Source organism: Narcine bancroftii, chromosome 3 (genome assembly GCF_036971445.1).
Source record: "Narcine bancroftii isolate sNarBan1 chromosome 3, sNarBan1.hap1, whole genome shotgun sequence".
Taxonomy (NCBI): domain Eukaryota; kingdom Metazoa; phylum Chordata; class Chondrichthyes; order Torpediniformes; family Narcinidae; genus Narcine; species Narcine bancroftii.
The window spans coordinates 42,481,215-42,501,153 of record NC_091471.1 but is presented as its reverse complement, the minus strand read 5'-3'; the positions used below and the strand labels follow the sequence as shown (position 1 = coordinate 42,501,153).

The following is a 19,939-nucleotide window of genomic DNA, read 5'->3' as shown; positions in this document are numbered from 1 at the left end:
TTATCCAATCTGCTCTTAAATTTCAAAATCGAACCTGCATCTAACACCTCCGCTGGCAGCTTTTTGCACACTCTCACCACTTCTGAGTAAAGAAGTTCCCCTTAAACATTTAACCTTCATCCTTGTATTCTTGTTCATGTCTCACCCAACTTCAGTGGAAAAAGGCCTGGTTACATTTGCCCTATCTATACTCATAATTTCTATACTTCTATCAAATCACCCTTCATTCTCCGATGCTCCAAGAAATAAAATTCTCACCTATTCAACCTTTCCCTGTAACTCAGCTCCTCGTGTCACTGCAACATCCTTGTAAATTTTCTCCACACTCTTTCAATCTTATTGATATCGTTCCTATAGGTAGGTAACCAAAACATAAAATACTCCAAATTTGACCTCACCAATCTCTTAACTTCAACACAACATCGTAACCCCTGAGCTCAATTCTTTGATTTACAAAGGCCAATATATCAAACACTTTCTTCACAACCCTATCTAATTGTAATATGACTTTCAAGGAATAATGTATCTGTATTTCTAAATACCTCTGTTCTGCCACACTCCACAATTCCCTATCATTTACCATCTACTTTCCACCCTGGCTAGTCCTCCCATTAGTCCGCATTAATTTTCATCAGCCATTTTGTAGCTCATTTTTCCAACTGGTTCAGATCCTCCGGAAGCTTTAAAAGGCTTCCTCACCAGCCACTTTAGTGTCATCTGTAAATGCTCTGATCCAATTAACATCCTGATCATTGATATAGTTAATAAACAACAATGGACCTAGCATTGATCCCTGAGGCACACCCACAGGCCTCCACTCAGAGAGACAATCATCTATTGCCATTCTTGGTACTGGTTTGCATACCTTGCTGAATTTTATGTTTGAAGTTTTGGTAGTACTTCTCTAGCGATTCCTAGCACCCACTGGATATTCCTGTCTGACTCAGACAAGGGGAAACAGATCATTGATATTTAAAAAATAAACAGCTTTTTTCTTAGGCAGTATTAAGATGTGCGAGTGCATGAGAGGTACTGGTATATCCTGTGAGAGATGACTCGTGAGTAATGAGAAGTTATCCAGATTGACCAGAGTCCTGCAAAGGATCTTGAGCAATGGGAAAGGGAGCAGTGTTGTGCAGTGGACATTAATTGATGCACATTTTCTGGATGTCAATTGCAAGGCTTATCTTCTCAAACAACTCAGGTATGGAATCAGCAATGATTTGGAGCTCAGCGTACAAATATGCCAGTGTCATGCACTAGAGTCAACTTGATTCTAGAGTAGATATGAACCAGTCTCAATTCATTAAATTAACCAGAATCAATGCAAGTCACCATGGGCAATAGTTGAGCATTATTTTTATTGTCTTTCACTGTGTGGAAAATAATGGTGTCAAGAAAATAACGCTGAATGATTTGAATAGACTGCATCTTACCCGTAAAGAGATACCAAAGATTATTGGGCTCCAGGGTCTCCACGTCACCCCTGTGGCCAATCTTTTTGTGTCTTATTTTGTATCCAGTAATAAAGCCATTCTGCATATTGGATGGTGGTGGCAGCCAGCTGACCTTTATACTCTAGAAAACAAAAAGATTTCCAACCTTTAGCTATCACTGTTCAATGAGATTTCATCTTCATGGAGTAATGATGAAATGTTAAACAGCTTAATCATTTTGTGTGCATGTTTATCTTAACAGAGTAAAAACCATCTGCTTTAATGACACCAATTCAATGAAATTAATTGGGCAGTCATCAATGGAAAATCCACTAATTCCCACATGAAGAGAATGAACTTGGAGGTAATGACAAAATCATTTCTTCGGTCTAGGCTAGACTCACAACCAATTTTCAGACAAAACTTGTCCACCATTCATCATGGACCAGAATTAATCTCACAAGCCTTTTCAATGTTTACATTTAGACATCAACGTTCAGGTTTACATACAAATAAAATAATAAGTAAAAGCTGAGATCTCAGCAGGGAAAGAGCAGGAGAATAACCACATTCAAAGTTTGCAGAAAGTAAGTGGATAGTTGTAAAAACAAAGAATGCATCTTCTCTAGCAGACAAGGAGAAAGAAACCTTTAAGAATTCCTGCAGATATATTAAGAGCAAAAAAGATAGCAAGGGACAAAATTGGTCCTCTTCAAGAACAGAGCAGACATCTCTGGAATTAAGCCAAAGAAATGGAGGAGATCTTAAACTGTTTTTTTTTACATCTGCATTTACTCAGAAAATGTTAATGGAGTCTATAGAAGTGAGACAAAACTGCAGAAAGGACATGAAACTGATACTGATTACAGAGGAGGAAGTGCATGCTGTCTTGAAGTGAATAAGGGTGGCTAAAATCCCAGGGTGTGACAAAATATTCTCTCAGACTTTGAAGGGGGCTCATAAAAGAAATTATAGTGGCCCTAGCATAGAACTGTAGAACCACAGAAAACAATAGCACAATAGCAGTCCCTTCAGCCCATATAGACCATGCCAAACTATTATTCGGCTCAGTCCCATTGGCCTGCACACAGTCTACACCCTACTTCCCTTTCCATCCATGAACCTATCCAAATTTGGCATTTAAATTGAGTCCACATTTATAACTTCCACTGGCAGTTCATTCCACTCTCTCACCACTCTGTGCATGAAGTTCCCCTTAATCCTCCCCTAAATATCTCACTTTTCACCCTTAACCCCTACCCTCTTGTTGTCTCACCTTACCTCAGTGGAAAAAGCCATCTATACCTTTCATAATTTTATATCCCTCAATAAAAGGAACTTAAAACATCATAAGCCATGGGTGAGGTGCTGGAAGATTCGAGGCGAGCTGATGTTATTCTACTGTTTAAAAAGACTCTTAAGAATAATCTGGGAAATTATAGGCCAGTGAGTCTGATGTCAGCAGTGGTTAAGTTGTTGGGAGGCATTCAAGGAGACCGTATTAATAAGTACTTGGTTAGACAGGGTCTGATTTGGGAGAGTCAATATCGCTTTGCGCATAATAGGTCAAGTAAAACCAATCTTTTATTGAGTTTTTTGAGGAGGTCAGCAGGAATGTTGACGAAGGAAAGGCAGTGGATATTTTTTACATTCTCTTTTGTAAGGCCTTTGACAAGGTCCCATATGGGACATTGGTAAATCGCTTGGCACCCAAGATGAGGTATGATATTGGTTTTGCGGAAAAAGCCAGAGAGTGGTAGTGGATGATTGTCTCTCTGCATGGAGGACTGTGGCAAGTGGTGTGCCTCAGACATTGGTACTGAGTCCATTATTGTTTGTCATCTATATCAATGATCTGGATGATAATGTGGTAAATTGGATCAACATATTTTCAGATGACAGTCAGATTGGAGGTGTAGTGGACAACAAGGAAGGTATTTAAAGATTGCAGCAGGATCTGTACAGCTGGAAAAATGGACTGTAAAATGACAAATGTGAGGTATTGCACTTTGGGTGAGTGAACTAGGGTGGAACTTGCTGAGAAAATGGTGAGGAAATGCAGCTCACAGTGGAGCAGAGGGATGAGAACACAGATATATAATTCCCTGAAAGAGACATCACAATTTGATGGGGTTGTAATGAAAACTTTTGGCACACTGGCCTTCCTAAATCAAGGGTAAAGGCTGAATAGATTAGGGTTTTATTCTCTGAAGCATCAGAGAGGGAGGGGAGATTTGATAGAAGTATACAAAATTATCAGGGGTATAGACAAGATAAATGCAAAGAGATTTTTGCCTCTGAAGTTGGCTGAGATAAAACATAGGTTAAGGGCAAAAGGCAAAATATTTAAGGGGAACATTCGGGGGAGTTTCTTCACTCAGAAGGTGGTGAGTGTGGAATGACCTGCCACCTTAGGTGGTGGATGCAGGGTCAATTTCAACACTTAAGAGAAGATTTAGTAGGTACATGGATAGAAGGGGTATGGAGGACATGGTCGATGGGACTAGTTGGAGTATATAGTTTGGCCTGGACCAGAAGGGCCCATTTCTATAGTGTAGTTTTCCATGGTTCTACAATTTAATCTTATAACTTCTTTTGAAATCTTCTGGGATTCACTGTGCTTGAAAGGGCAGAGGTAATCATTATTTCTGTAGGTTTCCTACTCGTTGCTCTTCAAGAGATGAAGATGCTGAGTTGGGAAAGGGGAGAGTTGATGTCTGCTTCGATAGTGATATTTTTATTGTGGTAGAGGCATCATTTTGGGGAGAAATTCAATACGATTAATCACAAAGCTACACTGAAATAGATGCCATAAATATTAAAGGGTCCTCCATCCCACTGAGGCCATGCTGAACAATAAGCACACATTTACATTAATTTTACTTTGGTCTTGTCACATTCCAATTATTACCAGCTCCTGTTTAATTTAGTGACGGTCACTTTAAAGGCTAGTACTGGCTGTGACCTTTCACAACTGTGGAGAGAACTGAGTGGCAACAATCAGGTACAGACTGAAAGAAGAGAGAGAGAGAGAGAGAGAGAGAGAAAGAGAGAGAGAGAGAGAGAGAGAGAGAGAGAGAGAGAGAGAGAGAGAGAGAGAGAGAGAGAGAGAGAGAAAATGTTTTGCTTTATATAGGGACAGGAGGAGAAAGAGATATGAGAGAGAAATATTTAAAGGGACAGCACAATGGGGAACAGCAGTCATCACATGAAATTATGCTGGAGTGACTGTGTTAAATGAACAATTTGGCTGATCCTCCATGACAGGGGAATTATTGAACCCCACCGTCACCAAAAGAAAAGTCACTTTGATTGACCCGTGCCTGAGTTTTTGGAAGCATAGTGGAAGTAACATGTTTTGTTTCTCCTATGCGAGTAAAAGGGGAGTTGTGGCAACTGTTTGTCTGAAAGCAACTCGACAAGGATTCATGTGTTTTCAGCACTCTGAGCTCTCAGAACTTCTCCTTTGAATATCCTCCATTGATCAGCTACATTCTTCCCTGAAAATAACTTGCCCAATTCACACCCTCCAAATCTTTCCGCATCCCCTTGAAATTTGCTTCCTTCCAATCAAGAATCTCAACCTTTATTCTTTTCCATTACTAGTCTAAAACTAATCGTATTGTGATCCCCAACACAAACCTCTGTCACCTGACCTATCTCGTTCCCTAATAGGATATCCAATACTGCCCCTTCTTGAGTTGTTTCTTCTACATATTGATTCAGAAAACTTTCCTGAACACACTTAACAAACTCTACCCCATCCACTCCTTAATATATATGGGTGTCCCAATTAATGTTTGGAAAGGTGAAATCTCCCACAACTACCACCTCATGTTTATTACAGATATACTCAATCTCCTTACAAATTTGCTCCTCTAATTTGCTCAGCCTATTCGGTGGTCTATAATACACTCCCATTAATGTATTAATGCCTCTGCCATTCCTCAATTCCACCCAAATAGCCTCGCTGGATGATCCCACCAAACCATCCTGCCACAGCACTGCTGTAATGTAATTCCTCCATCTTTTATCCCCCCTATTCTATCATGCCTAAAACAACAGAATCCTGGAATTTTTAACTGCCAAACAAGTTTCACTGATGGCCACAATATTGTATTTCCATGTGGCCGGCCATCCATGCCTTAAACTCATCCTGCTTATTTACTATGTTCCTGCTAGAGAAAACCATGCAATCACAGGACGAACTTTCAAACTCCACATAAGCAGCACCCATAATCAGGATTGAAGCTGGATTTCTAATGGTGTAATGCAGCATCTTCTCTAGTTTTGCCACCTTTTGCTCTAGGATCAATGCCATTAAGTGCCAGGCTGGATGGTCCTCCTTGGATACTACTTACTTAATTGCATGCTAATTTTTCCATTCATCAATCAGGTGATCAGGAGTTGTTCCATTTTAGAATCTGCTTAATTCTCTGCATTAGAATTATCCTAAAATAATCCATTGTTTCTTCAATGAGATATAACTAAAACTCAAGTCAAGATAGAAAACATACTCATCCACCACTATACACTTTACATCCTTCTGGAAAGTCTAGCCCTCCCATGTGTTTGTCATCTTCATAGGAAGTCCCTGCTAAATATAGGGTGACATTCTGTTTGTGCTACATCTTCATCGCGGACTTCTTTTTTAAGTGTTGGTTCTTGAGAACACTTATTTTCATATTTAGTCCAGTACTGGGACAGCACAGTGGCATAGCTACTGGGGCTGCTGTTTCAAAATCCCAGCCACTCCGGTTCAATCTTGATGTTGCTTGTGGAGAGTTTGCATTTTCTGTCTGTTACCACAAGTTTCCTTTGGATGGTCGAAGCATCCCTCTCATTCCTCCTACACCCCATAGATATTTGAGTTGTTAGGTTAATTGGCCATTATAAATTGCCCCAAATGTGTAGGTGAGTAGCATAATCTTGAGCGATTTGAGGAATATGTGGGGAAAATTAAAAAATGAATGAATGAAGGATAGGTGTGTATGGATGCTTAGTGGTTAGCATGGAGTGAATGGGATGAATGGTATGTTTTTATGGTGCATCTCTTCATGACTTGATTAATCTGTGAACAGAACATCAGATCATTAATGGGAAAGAAGGTTAAACCTGAACTTTCAGGCAAGTTACCGTGGAGTGAAAATGGCTCCAATGAAATTCCAGAGCTTGATTACATCTCAGATGCACAGGTCTGGCTTGCAAATTATATCAATTTAAAAAATAATTTGCCACAATGAATGAATATTATGTACATTTTGCTCCCAAGTGTCATGAATAGTCTGAAAAAGTATCATGAGTCTTATGTAGGAAAAGCTTATCTGTAACTTTTTATATTATCTGGTTTGTTCGAAAAGATGGGGGTGGGGGGGGGTGGTTGGGCAGAGAGAGGAACAATTTGACAAACTGCACTACTAGCCACAGTAAACTAAAAACAGAAACTGCAGGAAGTACTCAATAGGTCAAGCCACGTCTATGTGAAGAGAAGTAAAGTCCTTTTTAAAGACCTTTAGTCATTGATTAAACAGCAGTTAGGAAGCATATAGGAGGGAGATAGATCAGCTCATTGAATGGCGTAACGACAACAACCTTTACGCTCAAAATCACCAAATCCAAGGAGATGAATGTGAACTTCAGGAGGAAGTCAGGGGAACACGACCCAGTCCTCATTGAGAGCTCAGTAGTGGAAAGGGTCAAGAAATTCAAATTCTGAGGAAATGTCCTGGAGCCTCCATGTTGATGCAATGACAAAAAAAGGCTTGCCAGCAGCTATACTTGCTGAGGTGTCTGAGGAGGTTGGGTACGTCACCATTCTCTCATAAACTTCTACAGGTGTACCGTAGAGAGCATTCCGGCTGGTTGGATCACTGGTATGGAGGCACAAACTCTCAGAATAAGAATAAACTCCGGAGGGTTGTTAACTTGGCCAGCGATATCATAGGCACCAGACTTCACTCCATTGAGGACATCCACAAGAGGCGATGTCTTAACAAAGCAGCCTCTATCCTCAAAGACCCTCACCACCCAGACCACGCCCCCATGCTACCATCAGGGTAAAGGTACAGGAGCCTAAGATGAGCACACAATGGCACAAGGACACTTTTTCCTCACTGCCATCAGATTCCTGAATAATCAATGAACCAAAGACACTGCCTTACTTTTCGTGCAGTTATTTTTGGGTTTTTTTATAGTAATCCCATAAGACGGTTATAATATGAATGTTTGCATAATGATTCTGCCGCAAAACAACAAACTTCATGACTTGTTCATGACAATATATTCTAATTGTGATTTACAATGTAAAATGTTTGCCTCTGGTAAATGAGTTGGGTTTTACTATTGAATCATTTGAAGCAAAAATTCCAATAATGAGTCTCCAAATTAAGTAATTTATCAAACATTTTTATGAACTCATTGAATCGTAATGCAAAAGACCAATCATTATGAAAATATTCTGATACAATTTCTTGTGTCATAGTATTACCTCCAAATATTATCTAAAAATCCAGCACCACTCTGAACACAATCAATTCATTGATAATCTTATCGTTGGAATGAACCAACCATTAGTTGCTGCTAAAGGACATCGTTACTCATTTCTGTTCAGTCAATCCAACAAATGCTGTTGAGATACATTTAAAGATTTTCAGATTTCATATTTATTGTCTGAGTTCATACATGACATCACATACAATCCTGAGATTCCTTTTTCCTGCGGGCGCAGCAAAATTTCCCCTAATAGGTAATGCAAAAATAAACTGCACACAGCATAAACATTGAAACATTGAAACAAAGAAAAGAATTGTAAACAGATAACAAATGCAATACAGAGAGAACCAAAAAAATAATCAATAAAGGGCACAAGTAAGAGTCCTTAAATGAGTCTCTGATTGACTTTGTCGTTGATAGAGGGGCAGCAGCTGTTCCTGAATTTGGTGGTGCGAGTCTTATGGCATATAAATAGATAAGATTTTGGTAAATGACAGATTAAGATTAAAGGGCCAAAAGGCCAAATCTTGTTTATATTTTTTCTGTTCTTGTTACTGATAGTCATCTACCCCTGAACAAAGGTTATTGCTGTGAAACACTAACTAGTTAGTTCTGTAGAAATAATTATATTTGATTTTTTTTTGTGTTTTTTTTAATCCATTGCTGAGATATAGATGGAGATGTGCAGGAAGGATTACTGGTTAATATGCAGTGAAAAGCAAAGGGTTACCCATCAAAATGCCTTGAGTAAAAGTTTTTAAAAATGCACCTGATTTGTCTTCCTGTTCACATCAACATCCATTTCTATAAGGAAGATTTAACACCTTGCATGCAAGAGTTTGATAATCAGCACAAGATTAAAGGCAGATTTATTTTAAGGCCACACAACTGAACTGAGATATTCATGGATTGGTATCACAAAGGATCTCCAGATTCCAGTGAATTGTGTAAAATCTACAACATAAGTGGATGCTATTCAGTCCAATTTGTCTGTGTTTCTTTCTGTTCATCTTCCTCTTCAGCAGAAATATGAATTCCGCATACCTGTCTGTTTCCAAATTTTTTATTTCCGTTTATTTTTAAAACCCATCAAATATCTATTTAAATGTTGTCATAACCTCAATAGCAAAATGGCACATCTTCACAATCTTTTCCATAATAACAGTTTTTCTCCTTTCCCAAAAGAATGGACTGCACCTTTCTGGGAAGTGTTGCCATTTCTGCAGTTACATTTCAAAATCTGCATCACGTTAGCCCTTTAGCAACATGCAAACCCCAGTAGTTCAGCAGGCTTTCATCAAACAAATCTTTCTTGCTGAGTTGTGCCAATTTCAACAGCAAGTGTGAGTAGTTAGTGAGGGAATGTTTATCACATCTTGGTCTAGATTAATACATAAAAGCGTCAGAGAAACACAGCAAGTCCTGTAGCATCCATTGGAGGCCAAGATATATAACCAACATTTCCATAGAACCATACAGCACAGAAAACAGGCCATTCAGATCTTCTAGTCTGTGCCAAACTACTATTCTTCCTAGTCCCACTGACCTGCACCCAGTCCATAGCCCTCTCTCTGTACCTCAACACCCATCCATGTACCTGTCCAATTTTTTTCTTAAATATGAAAATTAAACCCACATTCACTACTTTAGTTGGCAGCTCATTCCACTCTCCCATAAATCTCTTTGTGAAGAAATTCCCCCTAATTTTCCCCTAAACCTTTCTCTATTCATCCTTAATGCATCTCATCTAACACCAGTGGAAAAAGCCTACTTGCATTTATTCTATGTACACCCCTCATAATTTTGTATACCTCTATCAAATCTCCCCTCATTCTTCTATAGACCAGAGAATAAAATCTTAACCTGTTTAACCTTTCCCTGTAATTCAGTTGCTGAAGTCTTGGCAACATCATAGCAAATATTCTCTGAGCTCTATCAATTTTAGTGATATTTTTCCTGTAGTTAGGTGACTAAAACTGCCCACAATACGCTAAACGTGGTCTCACTGATGTCTTATACAACTTTACCATAACATTCCAACTCCTATACTCAATATTTTGATTTTTGAAAGCCAATAAGGCATAAACTCTCTTCATAACCCTATCTTCATGTGATGCCACTTTCAGGAAATTATCTATCTCTATTCCCAGATTCCCCCTGTTCTACTGCACTCCTTAGTGTCCTACCATTTAGCGTGTATGTCCTACCTTGGTTTGTCCTTCTAAAATGCAACACCTCACAATTTTCTGCATTAAATGCCATCTGCCATTTTTCAAGGGAGAAGTAAAAATCTCAGGTCTAGGTATAAACCAAGGTAAAATATACTGGAGAAGAAAGTCTCAGGCCCAAAACATTGGTTATAAATATTTGCATCCTATGGATGCTGTGTGACCCACTGAGTTACTCCAGCATTTTTGTGTTTTTACTATAGAAAAAGGTTTTATTGTTTTCCTTTATACTGACATATCTTTAAGATAATCTCTTTCGTCCCTCATCATCTCACCATGTGGGCAGCACCCAACACCACACATAATACCATAAACATGGTATAAAATTACATTTAGATCGACGTTATCCTCAAATTTAATGTTTTTGCTATAAAGTCAATATTCTCTCTGTACTCATGTGGCTTCATCCTACAAGGTGCTGCTATTAGATATTGATAAATCTATCTTCTGATCCCCCAGCCTTGCATCTCACCCGTTTTTTCATATTAAAAGTACATAAAAATGTAATAAAATGTCGAGCCTTTTTTATCGTCAAATATCATTTATTAATTCTATCAACCACCCTCACTACTCCAACATATTGGGACTAATCTCTTGGAATTTATTTTTGTCCCCAGAATAAATTTTTGAGGCTATTATTTTAACTTCATCAATGATTACTGCTCTTTGGTTATACCTGAATCATTATCTAACACAATGGAGAGAACTAGTCCTACTATTGAAGCCCGTGGCCTATCACTGCATCATTCATGATACAGGTGCCTTGCCATTCAGTGTGGGTGATCATGTCTCTCCATCCATCACCTCTGACTCTCCAAATTGTAGTTGTTGCCTCCCTTGTTCTCCTTTGGTGAAGGCTCCATCTTTGAGCAGAGATCTTAGTCAATGCTGAGTTCATGATTTTACAAGGGAAAATACTAAAGTGGTTTCCTGTTGCCTTCTTCAGTTGCATACTGAACAGATAACCTTGGCAATTGATCCACAGATTCATCTACCCAGCAATTTTAGTTTTCCAACCATAAATTCTAATTTGCAGAATCTGTTTGTAAAAACCATCCACCATCTGCAATCCATGGCTTCACGTGACCCTGATTGGAAAGCTAAACAGGTACGATACCTTGCCCAGGGGTGACCTGTAGGCTATCAGATAGAAGGAGTGTCTTACACCTCCTTTTTTCAGCACCGACACCATGCATACTGTGGTAAACCACTTTTACACTATGATTGGCTACTGCCAGCTGGACATGCCTCCCCGAGACTGATCCTACCCATAGCCCTTCGTATAATCTTTATTCCACTCTGGCTTGATCAGTCAATGAGGTTGATGGCTATTCCAGTCTATAGTTAATAAAAGCCTGATCATTTCACAACTTCAGTGTTTTGTGATTATTGATGGTGCATCACATACCATGCCCCATTTGGTGCCAGAAGCTGCCTTGAAACCCAGATACCATCCATTGAATTAGGCACATTATTCTTGTCTTCCCACTACATTATTCTGAGTACCATAACATGATTCCATGTTTCACAGGTGTAAAAGTACAAGTCATTATGGTTTCTTTTCCAGAAATTATCTCAGATTGCAACATTAGTGCAGGGGAGAGTGAGGGGTGAGGTTTGCCTTGCCTTCCAGCATTTCCTAATCTTCAGGTTACAAAACCTTCTAATTTATTGTAGAATCTTGACATCACACAAAACGATATATTTTTGACCAACCAAGTGAGCACTGATCATCACACACCAATGTGGATCGTATCCTCCAGCCCATGGGTGAGAGACAAGTCCTGCCTTATCTTGCCTCTCATTCATAGTCCTGGTAAGGAGAAGTGTGACTGGGTTGTGAGAAAGATGCAGATACCGTATATCGTTTGGCTGAGGAAAGAAATATAAAGGCCATTATTTTCTTTATGTTACACATAAATAAAAAATGATATGTGGATTTCAGAAGAAGAGTTCATAGAAATTTTGCTTTGGACATATTGAATTTTGCAAGCATTATGCTATGCTACGAATTTGTGCTCATGACTTATGACCAGAAGAAATGTCTTTCTCTTTCTTATATCCATTACAACAGGTAATTTCACCTTCCCATCATTGCCAGTAGCTGAAATGAATTAGTGAGGGGACTGTAATTAAAGCCAGATTTATTCTGACAATCTTTCTGTAACATCATTCTGTTTGACCACGTCACACCAGTGCAAATATCAATTAGCTGATTGAGAAATGCAATTTGCAGAGTTCAAAAATTCTCCATGAGTTCTGAGATTAAAGCATTCTCTTGAGTAACAATCTAAAATGGTACAAATGCGTAGTCTCAGCATTTAGCAGCAAGCCCAAGTCAAAGCAGTAACTAACTGCAACAGCTAACAGCTGTAATTATAGTTACTGAAGCATAAATTCAATATATCAGAGACAATTACACAGATTGCAGGTAGCTATCCTGATGAACCAGTCTTCCTTTGTCCTTTTACTATTAAATACAGTCTTCTTGCAAGATCAAATAATGATAGTCTATTTAAATGAATACCCTAAGCTTTCAGCAAATTTCTGTCCAAGGCGATTAGCATTTCCATTCAGGAAAGAAGGGCAGAGACACCTTGTTATTACAGTATAGGGGACTGATTAAATGTTACAGTACACAAATCTACTGAAAGACCATCAGTAACTGTCTTGATTTTTTAATCTCTGCCTAATGTACAATGAAGTGTACTCTTCAGCCAAGAAGACTAGAGAAAAGAAAAAGAAATGGCACTACTGCTGAAGCTGCTGGGACAAGAGTGCTGCACTGATGCGGGCCCACGGAGAGCGAGGAGAGGAGACACAATGCTCCTCTGCAGGGTTCTATTGGCCAGTCCAACTACTGATGGCTCTGTAAAGGCTTTAAATAGTTTAGTTTAAAATCCTGCGACTGTTGGGTCTGGCCCCAAAATGTTGATGCCTATGTTTGGCAGCAGTCTCAAGGGGTTGATGACTCTAGGGCAAGAGAGAGGGCTGGTTCAGGGCATCAGAAAATGGGAGACCACACCCCATTTGAGAAGGCGAAGCAGAGATGACCCTACGGGATGGTGACCAGGGTGGCTGACCAGTGAGGGTCTTTTCAGCTGAAGAACATAAAGCCACTGGCGACTTGAGGTGAGAAACCCATGCAGGCTGTGGGCTGGTGGTGAGTACTGTCAAAATACTCACACCAGGCTGTGACCTGCTGGAGATCGGCTCTAGACTGGCTAAAGAGGCATCAGATCTCTGAACCTGGATATGAGAGAATGCCAAGGGTGTTGAAGGCTTCTTGATCGTCTTGGAGGTTTGGATTTGGAGATCCGATTACCGATAGTTTGGACTGGACTCTGTGTGGCTGCGGGAGTGCTAGAGGTGAATCCATAGACATTTGGTGACTCTGGGTGGACTCTCTTTTGCTTCTCTTTCTCTAACTAAGAGACACCTGGAAATTTCTGCGTTTCAACAGATTTCATGTAGCATTACACCTGATTTATTACATGAGTATAAAAAGAATCTTGAATTTTGAAACAGCCATATTTCAGACACAAAATTAGTCTCCAATCATCCAATTTAGTGAAAATCAAAAGAAATTTCAAATGTTGAAAACCCAAAATAAAAATAAAAAATATTGCCAGCAATTTAATTCCATTCCCCATTCTCACTGTTGACTGTTCTCAGCCTCATCTATGGCCAGGTTGAGGCCTAAATGTAAACTTGAGGAACAACATTTCATACTCCACTTGGCATCCTGATAACCTGAAATCCAATAGCAGTTCTACTTTCCATCTGTCCTTAACTTGCTCCTGCACTTGGCTTTCTCTCATATATACCCCACCCCAAACTGGTCTCTCCCCTTACCTGTCTCTCCACCTCTCCCACCTTCAAAGGTCCAGTATCCTATGACCTTTGGCCCTTCCTCCAATAGACTTTATATTTGATATCTCACCTTCCCATCCAAGTATGAACAAAGATCACTGTCTAAAACCAGAGCTAACATTGATATTCCATCTCGGCAGTGTCCAAACAAAGGGCATCAATATCAACTTCTCCAATTTTCTGCATCTTCCTGTCTGGTTTTTCTCTTTCCCTCACCCTTTGACACTCTTCCTCCAGCTCCCCACCCCCTCCTTCCCCTATCCGAGAGCTATCTTTCTCAAGCCTCCGCCCTCTTCTCTTTCATCTCTCATCTCCTTTCTCTCCTCCCCCTTCCGCTACCCTCCTCATATCTTTTTATTTATGTGTCTGCCTGATTTTTGACACTCCTGTTAGAAGGGATCAGGCCTTCCATGGATGCTGCCTGATTTACCAACTTTCCCCAGTACTTTTGTGTATTTCAGTGCTCTTGACCTGAAACTTGAACCGTCCGTTTTTGTCCAGACCTGCTGAGTGCCCCCAGTTCCTCTTTTCTTTGCTTAATATTTCAGCATCTATAGGTCTTGTGTTAATCCTGTGGAAATATGCTTGCATCAAAATTATGATCACCTGCATTAAAATCAAATGCTATAAGACTAACGCAGACCTTGTGAAATTATGAAAGGAATAAATATGATAGAGGCAGAAAAGTTTTTTCCAATGATAGGTGAGACCAGTGGGTCTGGAACTAGGGGACATAGCTTCACGATTCGGGGGGAGGGGGGGGGGTAGATTTAGAACAGATGAGAAAGAACTGCTTTTCCCAGAGAACAGTGTATCTGTGGAATGACCTGCCCGAGGGAACAGTAGAGTCTGCCTCATTTTGTTATTTTAATTTTTTTATTTTTCACACTTTGAACCATATTAACGAAAATACACACAAACATTTCCCTCTTGAATATACACAGTGCAATTTTCTCCGCTCTTTCCCCCCTCCCTTCCCTCCCCCCTTTCTACCCCCCTCCCCACCCACTAAATGTTCAACATGTACAATACATTAAACCCATTAAACAATGTCATCACACAATGAAAATAAACAAGAAAATTGTGTCATCTACTTTTACACACTGGGTCAGTTCATTTTGTCTTCTTCTCCTTCTGTCATTTTAGGGGGTGGAAGTCCACGGTAGGACTTCGCTGTTGTGTTCCATGTATGGTTCCCAAATTTGTTCGAATACTGTGATGTTATTTCTGAAATTATATGTTATTTTTTCCAATGGAATACATTTATTCATTTCCATATACTATTGCTGTATTCTCAGGCTCTCTTCTGATTTCCAGGTTGACATTATACATTTTTTTGCTACAGCTAAAGTTATCATAATAAATCTTTTTTGTGTTTCATCCAAATCGAGTCCAAGTTCTTTACTTCTTATATTTCTTAGAAGAAAGATCTCTGGATTTTTTGGTATGTTGCTTTTTGTGATCTTATTTAATACCTGATTTAGATCTTCTCAAAACCTTTCCACTTTCTCACATGCCCAAATTGCATGTACTGTTATTTAAGGTAGAGTTAGTCAGCAGAATCACAGACAGGAATGAGGAAGCGTCCAAGAGGAAGATAGATCAGTCAGTCGAGTGGTGTCACAACAGCAATCTTGCATTCAACATTAGCAAAACCAGGGAGATGGACGTGGATTTCAGGAAGAAATCAGAATATGAACCAGTCCTCATTGAGGGGTCGGCAGTGGAGAGGGTCAAGAACATCAAATTCCTGGGTACCAACCTCTCGGAGGATCTATCCTGGAGGCACCATGCTGATGCCATCACAAAGAAGGCTCGCCAAAGGCTACACATCACCAAAGACTCTCGAAAACCTCTACAGATGTACCGTGGAGACCATTCTAGCTGGTGGCATCACTGTTGGGTACAGGAGTACCAGTATTCAGGACTTGAAGAAACTCCAGCGGGTTGTTAACTTAGCCTTCAACATCACAGGGACAAGTTCTCACTCCATGAAGACATCTACAAGAGGCAGTGTCTTATGAAAGCAGCCTCTATCCTCAAGGAGTCCCTATGCACAGGCCATGCCCTCTTCATTCTGCTACCATTGGGAAAATGGATGCCAGGAGCCTGAAGACATTTCTTCCCCTTTGCCTTACTTCGACTTTTTCATTTTCTTGCACTATTTTTATTTATTTTGTAATGTGGTTTATATAAATCTTTGCATTTGTGAAGCTGCCGCAAAACAATAAATTTCATGAAGTGATCATGACAATAAATTCTGATTCTGAATATATGTTTGTCTAGTCGGGAATTAAAGTATATGGGGAAAATCCAGCTAGGTGGAGCTGACCACAACCAGACCAGCTTGATTGGATTGTTACGCCTCAAACCAGCAACAATAGAGGAGACAGTACTGAAGGGTTAAATTCAAACTCTATATTTTAACAATGCGATACCTTACCCAAATTAACTCCTCTAATAGTAAATATACAGCATTATTTGTGAAATGTGTCTATGAAAAAAAACACAGACCTTCTCAGTCCAGGCTCATTAGTCAAAGCAAAAGAAGGAAAATATCCCCCAAACCCCAGGGCAGTCCACTCAAGTAAGTCAGTCCAAAAATACAGTCCACAGCATTCACTCTCAGCGTTCAATGTCCAAATTCAGTCCTTCAACTGATAACAAAAGGACTCAGAATAAACATTGGAGAGAGAGAGAGAGATGACTGACGTTGCTTGGCAGTCAACTTACGAATCCTTCGCAGGTTTCTTCACCGCGGAGCTGGGTAGGGTTCTTCAAGGTTGGTTTGTTTTAACCACCTCACTTATGAAGCCTGTGCCCTTTAAAGCAGCTTCTTCACAATTTCATTCTGAGGCTGCAGTGTCAAAGTAACCTTTTCGCCGCTCTTGAATTCAGTCAGCAAAGAGTGGGATCTCTGCGTATCCTTCTGGCTTCTCCAACAAACTCTCTATCCCTGTTTCAGCCAGCCGGAATCTCTCTCTCTCTCCCTCCCTCCCCTCTCTCTCTCTCTCTCTCTCTCTCTCTCTCTCTTGCTCTCACTGCTTCTCATCTGTCCAGCACGTCCTTAGCAAACCAGCACTGAATTATGCAGTTCTCAGTAGAAACCCATCCTTTAAAGTGACACTCCACAATCTCAAGGGTCAGTCCATGGGGGAGCAGATTTGACAGGCTAGATGGCCTATTTCTGCTCCTGTTCCTTATGTGCTTACATGAGGTCATCCCGCAGCCTTCTACTCTCCGGGGAGAAATGCCCAAGCTCGTCCAGCTTCAACTCAAGCCCACCAGTCCTAGTCACAGCCTCGTGAGTCCCTTTTTAGCAGTATAATCACATTCTTTCAACTGCAAAGTGACCAGAACAGCACGCAGTCCTCCAAAAGTGGTCTTCCCAATGTCTTTTATGACTGTAACATGACATCCCAGCTTCTATATGCAATGTCCTTGTACAAAAGGGGTTGCGCAGAAGAGACAGACTTCACCTGGTGTCTTGCAAGTGCGATTGGAGAGAGCTGCCAAAGTGAGTTTGAACTGGCAAGCTCAACATCCAGAGATGTTTACTTCAGACTGTAACTGGAGAAGTGTTAGCAGTAAATATGGTTGGGAAGAGTAAGGTAAATAAAGGAATCAAGGCATACAGTACATGTAAATGCAAACATCTTAGAGCTGGAGTATTTATATGTAAATGAAAAATCATTGGAACTAAAGTCACTGATTTATAATTTTAATCAAAATAAAATGACTTGCAGTCTTACTGGAATTGCATAAAGCTGGGGCAAGATCAGAACATTATAGTGGAAGCAATAAAATTATCGGGAGAGTTGAAGAGAGGATATAGCAGTGTCCTTGTTAATTAAAGATGGTTAAATGATGTTAAGGGAAGTGACACAGGTGAAATTTATCTGAGCTGGATTTAAAATATAGTGAACTGTGCATTGTTGAACACATGATTAATCCAGGAGAAAAACTGAGTAAGTATTTTATGGGAAATGTAGAAAAATTTGCAACAACAAAATAATATTATCAATGGAACTCTTAACTAGACTATGAAAAACAGGAACACGACAAATATCTGTAAATAGGAATTAGGTGAAATTTTTGAATCTTTTAATTTAAAAAAAAATTTAGCAGCCCAAAAACAATCTGTTGGAAGAACTCAGCAGGTTGAGCAGCTTCAGTGGAGAAAAATAATGGGCAATGTTTCAGGACAGACCCCTTCATCAAGACTGAGGGTGTAGAGGGGACTTAGCGTGCATAATATGGGCAGGAAAGGTTGGACAGGGGCCAGCAGGGGATTGGTGAACCAGCGGGGAGCAGGGGTTGGGGGCGGGGTTGGTGTTGGATGATGGACTAAGGCTGTCAGGTACCAGAAATAGAAAAGAGAAACAAAAAGGGTCAAGAGGTTGAAGATGAGTTATGCAAGCAGAAGGCAGGGGTGGGGAGGTGATAAATAGAAACTAACGCTGCCACTGCTGGAATCTGAGAAGAAGAAAGATGACAATAGTGGTGTAATGAATGTTGTTTACAGGGAGGTGAAGGACAGATGGGACCAGGTGAAACAGAAGAGGTTAGGGAAGGGAGGAGGAAGTAACATGTTGGGGAAATATGGGTGGAAGAGGATGGATCCAGAGAAGAGAGGGATGAAAATGGGTGGGGAGCTGGGTAGGGTTGTGTGGAAAGGGAAGCAAAAATGGAGAGAGCTGGGTAAGAATGTAGCTCAGAATAAAAAAGAGGAGACTTAGTATATTGGTTATCTAACAAGAAGGAACATCAAGATGGCTGCAGTCTCAAGTGGTCTGATTCACTCCATCAAATGTATCTGCATGTGCTCCATACCATCCCGCAGGGCTGAGAGAAATCACAATGGCAGCAGCGATCCTTCAGCTCAGCATTAGCAGATCTAGTCCATGCTGTAGGTCAGCCCCTCCTCCCACTTGCCCACCTACCCTGCAGTTGCCTTTACCCATTTCAGCCTTCTGACAACTGCTGGTCCTTCAGCGTCTATTTTAAAGTGAATAAAGTTGGATAAATCCCCAGGGTCTAACAACATATTCCTCCAGTCCTTGAGGGAGGCTAGTGCAGAAACTGCAGAGACCCTAGCAGATATATTTAAAGCAGCCACAGGTGAGGTACCAGATGATTGGAGGCTATTTTATATTGCTGCATTGTTTAAAAAGGATTAACAAATAATCCAAGAATGTATAGGCTAGCGAGCCTAACATTAATAGTTGGTAAGTTATTGGAAGGTGTTCTAAGAGATCAGATGTATAATTATTTGGATTGTCATGGACTGGTTAGGGATAGTCAACATGACTTTGTGCATGGTAGGGCATGTTTAACCAACCTTATACTGGTTTTTGATGAGGTTACCAGGAAAGTTAATTAAGAAAAGGCCATGAATGCTGTGTACATGGACTGTGTAAGGCTTTTGACAATGCCCCACATGTGAGCATAGTCAGTCAGGAAGGTTCAGTCACTCAATATTCTTGGTGAGGTTGCAAACTGGATTTGACATTGGCTTTAAGCGAGAAGCCAGACAAGTGGTAGTGGATGATTGCCTGTCTGAATGGATGCCTATGGCTTGTTATGTGCTTCAAGGTTTGGAGCTGGGCCCATTTTTGTTTGTTATCTAAATCAGTGATCTGGATGATGCGGTAAAAAGGATAAAAAAGTACTGAATACAAGAGTTAGGATGTTATGTTAAAGTTGTACAAGACATTGGAAAGGCCAGATTTGGAGTATTATGTGCAGTTTTGGTCACCTAACTACAGGAAAGATATCAATAAGATAGAAAGAGTGCAGAGAAAATTTACTAGGATGTTGCCCAGACTTCAGTAACTGAATTACAGGCAAAAATTAAATAGCTAAGGACTTTATTCCCTGGAACTTAGAAAAGTGAGGGGATATTTGATA

General features: G+C 40.1%; 1 protein-coding gene across 1 annotated transcript in view; it reads right to left on the bottom strand.

Annotated features, from left to right (window-relative positions):
- Positions 1-19,939, bottom strand: part of dcc (DCC netrin 1 receptor) — a 718,171-nt gene that overhangs the window by 141,156 nt on the left and 557,076 nt on the right. The window contains exon 13 of the mRNA XM_069923064.1: positions 1,437-1,578. Coding sequence (XP_069779165.1) covers positions 1,437-1,578 — 142 coding nt within the window. The remainder of the gene's footprint in view (positions 1-1,436; positions 1,579-19,939) is intronic.